General features: G+C 36.0%; 1 protein-coding gene across 1 annotated transcript; it reads left to right on the forward strand.

The window, feature by feature from the left end:
* The first annotated feature begins 5220 nt into the window (after nucleotides 1–5220).
* On the forward strand, nucleotides 5221–8205 carry LOC110886234 (probable isoaspartyl peptidase/L-asparaginase 2). Its single transcript, XM_022134010.2, has 4 exons — nucleotides 5221–5537; nucleotides 6268–6501; nucleotides 7395–7481; nucleotides 7607–8205. The coding sequence occupies exons 1-4, from the start codon at nucleotides 5376–5378 to the stop codon at nucleotides 8102–8104; spliced, it is 981 nt and encodes a 326-aa protein (XP_021989702.1). The 5' UTR covers nucleotides 5221–5375; the 3' UTR covers nucleotides 8105–8205.
* The last annotated feature ends 910 nt before the right edge of the window (nucleotides 8206–9115 follow it).

The following is a 9115-nucleotide window of genomic DNA, read 5'->3' on the forward strand; positions in this document are numbered from 1 at the left end:
ATGAATGAATGTTTGCCGCTAGGATTTGTATCTATGAATACGTAAGCATGAAGATGTATGTAAGAGTTAGGATAGAAAGATATGTATACACATATTAAAACTATATATATACAAATGAATGGGACTTGTATGCATGTATACGTGATTTTAATATATATGAGTATTAACGATATTAACCAGGTTGCTTTGAGAATGGAATGGAAGTGCGGGTAAGATATGGTTGGCTCTTCGAAGGTTCGACGCTGGGATGCAATGATTGAATTTGGAAGAATAAATGGATGAATTAACACACGTTGGAAGAATGCGATAATTTGTTTAAATTTATATATATGCTTTAAATTATGTATGATGCCACAGATTGCTAATGATGTGGATGTATACGGTGACCGCAGGTTACATGGATCACATATCATCCTTATAGAAGGCAAAATGGTGAAGATCGAGTCAGAGCTTGGGTTGTACGAGAGTGAAGTCTTGTAGATTTGTAAATGTGTGTTGTATTAGAACTCCAAACTAAGAAAGGAAAGATGTAATTATTATAAAGAGTTGTTTAAAACGACTTTTGTTGGATCTAAGTGTGTGTGTAGTGTGTGTTTTTATGATAAAACAGTTAATCAAATTGAATATTCAATTAAACAGTGATAAACAAACACATCAATCTAACACTACTAGATTTGGGAATGATTGCAGAGTGATTTCATTAAATTCATTATGATGTAATACAATCACAAGGTACATACAGTACTCCCCCTCAACAAGTGAACACTCTCTCACTTAGTTTTTATGCTCACATCTCTAAGCTCTAAGTGTTAATTATTACAATGAACAAGCTAAACTATATATAGGAGGAGGGAACTGCTGGTGACATCATCATGAAAGCAACCCTTAACAACTTCATTAAATGATGTAACTGCCAGCAGTTGTGAACTGTTGGATAGTTACACTGTTGCATTAAACTGTTGCTTCTTTTATAAGTTTAGTATGAATTGCTTGATTTCTCTGAACTGATGGTTGAGATCTAGCGCTTTTGGAAATCCAGAACTTCCGTATTTGACTTGTTGACTTAGTCTTCTACTCTTCAGCCTTTGACTTTGACTGTGGACTTGTTGACCAACACTTTTGATAATCAGAACTTGTTCTTCTAAACGTTGATTCAATGAAGGCAACAGTAGTTGGGGCATCTGTTTTGAGAAGCTTTCAATGGGAGAGAAACTGTTGGACTTGTAACTGTACTTTAACTTATTTCGTCAGGTAGGGATGATGGTTCTCATGGGTTTGGGCGACAACGGAATAACAACTACCATCGACATATCACACGAGATGAGGTGAGAACAACTCTTAGAAAGATGGGAAGGGCTAAGGAAGTTGGGCCAGATAACATACCAATTGAGGTATGGAATTGCTTGGGAGAAGAAGGAGTTCATTGGCTAACTATTATATTCAATCTTATTTTCAAATCTAGGAGAATGCCATATCAGTGGAGGAATATTGTAGTAGTACCTTTATATAAGAACAAAGGGGATGCCCAATGTTGTGGGAATTATAGAGGGATTAAGATGCTAGGAAACACTATGAAATTATGGGATAGAGTAATTGAGACTAGTATTAGAAGAGAAATTCAGGTTACGACAAACCAATTTGGTTTCATGTCAGGGCGATCAACTATGGAAGCAATACATATTCTAAGGAGATTGATGGAGAAGTATAGGGAGATAAGCAGGATCTATACATGGTGTTCATTGATCTGGAAAAGGCCTATGGTGTGCCTTGTAGACTGATTTCGGATAGTTTGGAGAGTAGAGGGGTTTTTGGGAAGTATGTAGACTTAATTAGGGATATGTATGTTATGAGTGAGATTAGTGTCCGGGCGCCTATCAAGGATACTAATTTTTTCCCAGTGGAGGTAGGACTTCACTAAGGGTCTACCTTGAGCCCTTTCCTTTTGGTAGTTATCCTAGATGAGTTGGCAAAGTTAATTCAGGAGGCTGTTCCGTGGTGCTTGTTTTTTGCGGATGATATTGTGTTAGTTACGGATAGTAAACAAAGCCTGAATACGAGGTTAGAAGGGTGGCGTGCAGCTTTAGAGAGCAGAGGTTTAAGGATTAGTCGAACTAAGACCGAGTATTTATATTGTGACTTCAGTGGCATAGGCAACGACGAGAACATTCAGATCACCATTGACGGTCAAGTGGTTCTGCAAGTGACTAGGTTCCAGTATTTAGGAACATTTGTTCAGAGGGATGGGGAGATAGATAGTGACGTTGCCCCCGCGTTTGCCTGATTGCATCAATGTTCACCCCTCAACGTGTGAAAAGACGTTTTTGCCCCTAATAATAAAAAAGAATTAGAGTAACCAACACATTTACACCTTGTGCTTTACCTACACTGACACTTTACACATATATTATTAAAGTCGTCTTTTCCGGCTATGTTCCAACCACTCCGGCGATATTCCGACCACCGGAGAAAAACCTGCAACTCGTCTCTAAACTAACTGGGAAATACGAATTATATTTTATTTACACCGAAACAGGGTCCGGGTATGGCTGGGGACATTTGATACCGTCGAGGAGGCCGCCATGGCGTATGATCAAGCCGCATTTTCGATGAGGGGGCCGCACACGTTGTTGAATATTTCGGTGGAGAGACTTAAGAAGTCATTGAAGGAGATGAAATATGGTTTAGAAGAAGGGTGTTCTCTGTTATGGCATTGAAGAGAAGATACTCTTTGAGGAAAAGATCGGTGGCCCAAAAGAAGAAACCCACGGCTACCGCCGTATTGGACGAAAGCGGCAACGACAGCTGTGGCAACCAGACTATGGTGTTTGAGGATTTGGGTGTTGATTTTATGGAAGAACTATTACTTCTTGCGGAATCATCAACGCCACTCCTTGATTTTTTTTGTTTTTCATGTATACAGTGTCGAAGCTTGAGATTTCCGACCGAGGGGTCGAAAACGTATATACTCAAAAATTTCTATAAAACCGGGGTGGTCGAAAACGTATATACCTAAAAAATTTTATACGAAAACTATATACTCTCCAAAACTGAGCGAAAAGTTCGGGGGTCGACCGCCCCCTCCCGCTCCCACTATACTGCGCCCCTGCATGTATATGTATTTTTAATGTTCTTTTTAGTTTTTTAGTTTCTTTTTTTACGGTAACAAAATGTTTATCTTTTGTAAATTATCAGAAATCTATGGCTTGTTTCAGTCCATAACATTTTTGGGTTTTGGCATATGCAGTATGCAGTCCCAATCTAATACAAGTCTCTAAACTCGTCTCTAAACTAATCGAGAAATACGGTTTTGCTCCGGTGGTCAGAATATCGCCGGACTAGTTGGAACATCACCGGAGAAGAAGACTAACAAAACAGGTGTAAACGTATCAGCGTAGGTAAAGCACAGGGTGTACAACTGAAGTTTACTATATAAATATAGGTAAGATTACGAAAATGCCCTTTTAGTAAAGTTACAGTTTTACCCATTAGGGGTACATTGATGCCATTGACCAGACGCGAATAAGACAACAATTTTTTAAAAATAGAGAGTAAGGGTGTCAACGCCCTAAATCATAGGGGGTAAAATTATAGTTTAGTAAAAAAAAAAAAAAAAAAAAACTCATTTTTATGAAGCATCAAAAGCACGTCTGATGGTAGCTTGAAAGGGCAATGGGGATAGGGTAGGTGTTTATTGCATACGTGGGGCATGCATATATGAGAATTCAAAATTAGGATGTTTGTATACATGGTTGGCTAGTTGTAGTGTTTTGAAGGTATAAATATATTTATGTATGACTAATTCCAACCTCATCACATATTAATACTTTGCATTCTAATCTAAATCTAATATAATAATCCATCATCCAACCAATTACCACCATGGATCCTTGTCACCTATATTTTAAAATAAAAAAAAGCTAATTCTAAAAAAGGAAAGATTACAAAATGGACGAGACTACTATAACATGAGACCACAGTGAAATTTCATTCTGATTTTGAACCTCATGTGCCTTAATTGGGAGTAGAATTTAAATATTAAATGAAAAACTTGAATTTCTTTCTAATTCAAAGTTTCAAAAAAATGTACAAGAGTATATTAATTCTACAATTTGAAACTGTTATTTAATGTTTTTTTTTTTTTTCAAAAAGATTTATTTTTCTTGGCCTTTCTAGTTTTACCCATGTATGTATGACACTTTATTTTTATTACGATACACGATTGTCCACTCACAAAATCTAGGGTGTGTTTACGGATCATTTTTGAATAAGATTCCTTGTGTTTGACTTGCATATAATTATGATATGTCTATTCACTCTCTAATTTCAACCACATTTTAGTTCATGTTTTTTAGAAAGATAGAAAATATATTTTAGACCATGTTTTCGTCATCTATTAATAAGTTTTGTGAGTCTTAGAGGTTGTTTGATAGTTTTTTAATGATTCCATTAAAAGACTCCATCTAAATCGGTCAGATGTAAGGTGTATTTGATTCACTACACCTTTTATTGGTTCATGGAGCCTAGCCGTTTAATGGGTAAGTTTTGAAAACATATTACCTCATTAACAGCTACCTCTTAATCAGTTAAAACTCTTAATGGCTCAGCACAAAATTATCAAACAACCTCTTACTAAACTTATTTTTTTACATTAGCAAAAGTAGTGAAAACTTTTAGAACAAGGCTACAAGCAATATTCAACCCTTGATTCAATTGCGTGTGACCTAATTTGCCCATGTCAATTACCCAAATCAGAAAAAGGACAATCTTTATCATTTGTCAAAGATAAACTCCAAGTTTGACACAATTCCGTGTCTTTTAAACATCATCAATTCAACTTGGGTCAATGTTAATCATGTATTATTATTGTAATAAATTATGTTAAATCCTATTATTTATTTTTCAAGAGACACATTTTCTAATTATGTTAAGAAAAAATAAGAATTACAAATGTTAACATTTTTTATAGTGTATTAATTGGGGTTCTCTAGTAGTTATATTTTTCATACTTGAAAACGTACAATTGAAAATAGGAAAAAAATATTAACGGCGGATACAATGCCAAAAAACAATAAAATAAAATCATTGTAAAAACAAAAGATACGAAAATATTATCATTCAAGACGATCATATCATGTTTTCTTTAACCTAAAAATCTAAAATTAAAGACCATGATAACATTTATTTATTTCCACAAATTGACACGTGAGAGATTTCCTTTTTGCCTACCAGCTAATAAATGTATTTTATATAGAAAATAAATAAATTTGCAACCCAAAACCTGCTATAAAATCCCTTCTCGCCACCTTTCCAATTACACTAGACCTCATTCATATAACATTCAAACATACAAACATTTTCAAAACAAATACAAATCAATGGCTGGTTGGGCTATAGCCGTACACGGTGGCGCCGGGGTTGACCCTAATCTTCCGGCGGAGCGCCAAGAACAGGCGAAACAACTTCTCACTCGTGTCCTTAATCTCGGAATCGATGCTCTACGTTCTTCTGGCTCTGCCATTGATGTCGTTGAGCTCGTTGTAAGCTTCTTTCGTTCATTAGTTGTTCCTCTATATTTATACGTGATGTTGTTGATTCGCTCCATGTATATTGGCAGAACCAGAACTTTTTAATTCATGTTTTTTTTAGATGCACCTCTTGGGGCATTATCTTTTTTTTTCCTTTTTTTCATAAGAGTAAATTACGATTTTTGCTTCTGTGGTTATATCACTTTTACCCTTTTAATCCAAAAGGAATCTTTTAACATATGAGTCCTCAACGTCTTTTTTTCTAACCCTTTTGACTCCTAACACTAACCTCATCCATTTACTTTTAGGGGCTAAAAGGGATAGAAAAAAGACGTTGGGGGCCAAAAGGGTTAGAAAAAAAACGTTAGGGACTCAGATGTTAAAAGATTTTTTAGTCTAAAAGAGTAAAAGTGATATAACCACATGGGCCAAAATCATAATTTACTCTTTTAATGAAGAAAACTCATAAAAAATATATTATGTATAAAAATCCAACAATTTTGGTGATGGGTGAGTAGACCCTCTTGACCCTTATTCATGTTCAAGATTTGAATTCAAGTGAGTGCATGAATTTGATATGAAGTTTAAAAAAAATAATAATAAACTAAGAGTTTATATATAAAAATTCAACAAATTTTGATGAGGGGTGAACGGACCAGACTCTCTTAACCCCATTGGCTCTAGCGCTCTACATTTATGTACATTTGAATTTAAGCGAGTGCGTGCGTTTGATTTAATGTAGGTTCGTGAATTGGAATCGGACCCTTTCTTCAATTCGGGCCGTGGATCTGCGCTGACGGAAAATGGAACAGTCGAAATGGAAGCGAGTATCATGGATGGTGTGGGCAGGCGATGTGGTGCGGTTTCAGGACTAACCACTGTGAAAAATCCGGTCTCGTTGGCTCGTCTAGTGATGGACAAGTCACCGCATTCCTATCTCGCATTTTCTGGTGCCGAGAAGTTCGCCAAACAAATGGTACATCATTTTCATTCATTCATTTGTTTAGTGTTTTTTTTTCTCTTTAATGTTTTCAATTCATAACTAGATTGGTTTAAAAAAACTAGATAACATTATAAATTTTTTTATAAATTTTAAAGTCACAAATATAACAAATTTAATATAAAATATATCGATGCATTAAATTTTTTGATTTGCAATATATTATTACAGTATAAAGATATAAACACATAAAACATAGTTTAAAGTAGTAAATAGTAAATAGTAACCAGTTAATTAAATGGTATTTTGAAAGTAGAGTAAAATAGCAAAATGGTTTTTGAGTTTTGACCACTCTTCCCATTTCGGTCCAAAAAATGAAACCTTTTGTATTTACTATTTAGGTCACTGAGATTTCATTTTTGTTGTCATTTTCATCCAATTGGCAAACTGGGTTAAAATTTTCTTTTAACTTCTCTCCCCTTTGTCGTTTTCCTCGTTTAATTAAAATACATTATGACATACAATGACAAGTATACCCTTCATTTAAATGAGGAAAACGACAAAAAAAAGAGGAGAAATTAGCAGAAAACTCTAACCAGTTTGCCAATTGTATGAAAATGGCAACAAAAATGAAATCTCGGAACCTAAATACAAAAAGTTTCATTTTTAAACTGAAGTGACAAAAGTAACTTAAACTCGGGGGCAATTTTAGTATTTTACTCTTGAAAGTCAAATGAAAGCTGTTCAATTACACTCAAGTGGGTTAAATGTTCAGTTTGGTCAGGTTCTGAAAACATTTTTCTTATCCACATGCTTGACTGCATGTGCCATTTGTTTACCCCAAATCAACAATTTAAGTTTGCATATTCACAAAAACAACAATCTAAATTACTTTTAGATGATCAAATAACCATCTTTTGTATCTTCAGGGTGTGGAGATGGTGGATAATGACTACTTCATCACTCAAGATAATGTTGAAATGCTGAAACTAGCAAAGGAAGCTGATTCCATTGTGGTAATCACATTATATAACATCACAACAAATTAATAAAATAAAACATGTGTTAATTATTTTATTTATATAAGTTTGACATTTTAAAAAAAAATCTCATCAAAAACAATTTTTGTCTTGTCCAACAGTTTGATTACAGGATCCCAACCGTCGGATACGAAACATGTGGGACCGGGGTAGAAAGCCCATTTCAAATGAACGGGCTTCCGATCAGCATCTACGCACCCGAGACCGTCGGGTGCGTTGTAGTCGATAGCCAAGGCCGGTGCGCAGCTGCAACATCAACTGGAGGGCTTCTTAATAAACGTATGGGGCGGATAGGTGACTCGCCACTTATAGGCGCAGGGACTTATGCATGTGACATATGTGCGGTTTCGTGCACTGGAGAAGGTGAGGCCATAATTAGGGGTACGCTTGCGCGTGAAGTGGGCGCGGTTATGGAGTATAAAGGGCTCGGGTTGCAGGATGCGGTGGATTTTGTGATCAAAGAACGGTTAGATGATGGGAAAGCCGGGTTGATTGCGGTGTCGAAAACGGGTGAAGTTAGTTATGGGTTTAATTGTGTAGGGATGTTTAGGGGGTGTGCGACCCAAAATGGGTTCATGGAAGTTGGTATTTGGGATTGATTTAGTTGACATAAGACACATTGTGGGTCTGTTTGTTTTAAGAATTTTTATTGTATTTTATGAAATATCAATAATTTTTAATTTTATTAATGTGTTTTGTATTTTCATTATTCGCTTCTACTTGATTCGGACTTGAATTATGTTTGAATGAGTTTCGAGACCTTAAAACCAAATCCACATAAGCACATGCTCACTCTGCTCGGGCTTTGCCCTTTTACAACCAAAACCAGCTTCAAGTAGGCTCTAATAACACATTTCTCTCTCCTCCATTCATCTGTAAAAAGTGGTTTTGGGCGTTTCTACACAATAAATTGCACCATGACATTGTCCCCTATCTTCTAAACAGCGCGGGTCTAAAACCGACTATCGTGAATGGTTTAAAGACCAAGGGTCAACAAATCTTGAATGAAGATTCGAGCTTCTAGCAATGAGATCACTCGTGCCCACAATGTTGTCTTTTTCTTTGGAGAACTTCGTGGATTTATTTCATTTGTCATCATGATTCAGGTTTATAAAACCACATGGTTGAATGTAGGTGCCGTTGTCGGTTGAATCTATTTATTCTTTTGTTTCCATATTAATTTAAACTAGAATTAAGCACCCCCCGCGTTGCGGTGGGGGGCCTAAAACTATGCCAAATAACATCAATACCTCACCGCTGGTAGCGACAACCAACACTGAAGTTGCGGCGTGTTAATGCGGAAATATAAGAACGAAACATATAACATGAAAAAAATAACTATGTCGATTTAGGACACACGCGTTGCGACGAACTTGTTACATAGAAAAAAATAGACGCAAAAACGTTGAATCACACATGCACGTTGCGCCGTGTTAACTCGCAAAATAACGTAGAAAAGAATAACTAAGTCAATGTAGGATCCGCCCGTTGTAGCGAACTTGCCAAAGGGGGAAAGTAGACACATTGCGACATACGTGTCAAATGTGAAAAAATACACGAAAAACGTTGAACCACACACGCACGTTGGGACGTATTAGCTCGCAAAATTT

The sequence above is a fragment of the Helianthus annuus genome, chromosome 2 (genome assembly GCF_002127325.2).
Source record: "Helianthus annuus cultivar XRQ/B chromosome 2, HanXRQr2.0-SUNRISE, whole genome shotgun sequence".
NCBI lineage: Eukaryota > Viridiplantae > Streptophyta > Magnoliopsida > Asterales > Asteraceae > Helianthus > Helianthus annuus.

Excerpts from the sequence above, each read along its gene's own strand:
- LOC110886234 (XM_022134010.2), top strand. The coding sequence starts at position 5,376 with ATGGCTGGTTGGGCTATAGCCGTACACGGTGGCGCCGGGGTTGACCCT. Across the intron at positions 6,502-7,394 it reads AGAAGTTCGCCAAACAAATG|GGTGTGGAGATGGTGGATAA; the intron begins GTACATCATTTT and ends TTGTATCTTCAG. Across the intron at positions 7,482-7,606 it reads AGGAAGCTGATTCCATTGTG|TTTGATTACAGGATCCCAAC; the intron begins GTAATCACATTA and ends CTTGTCCAACAG.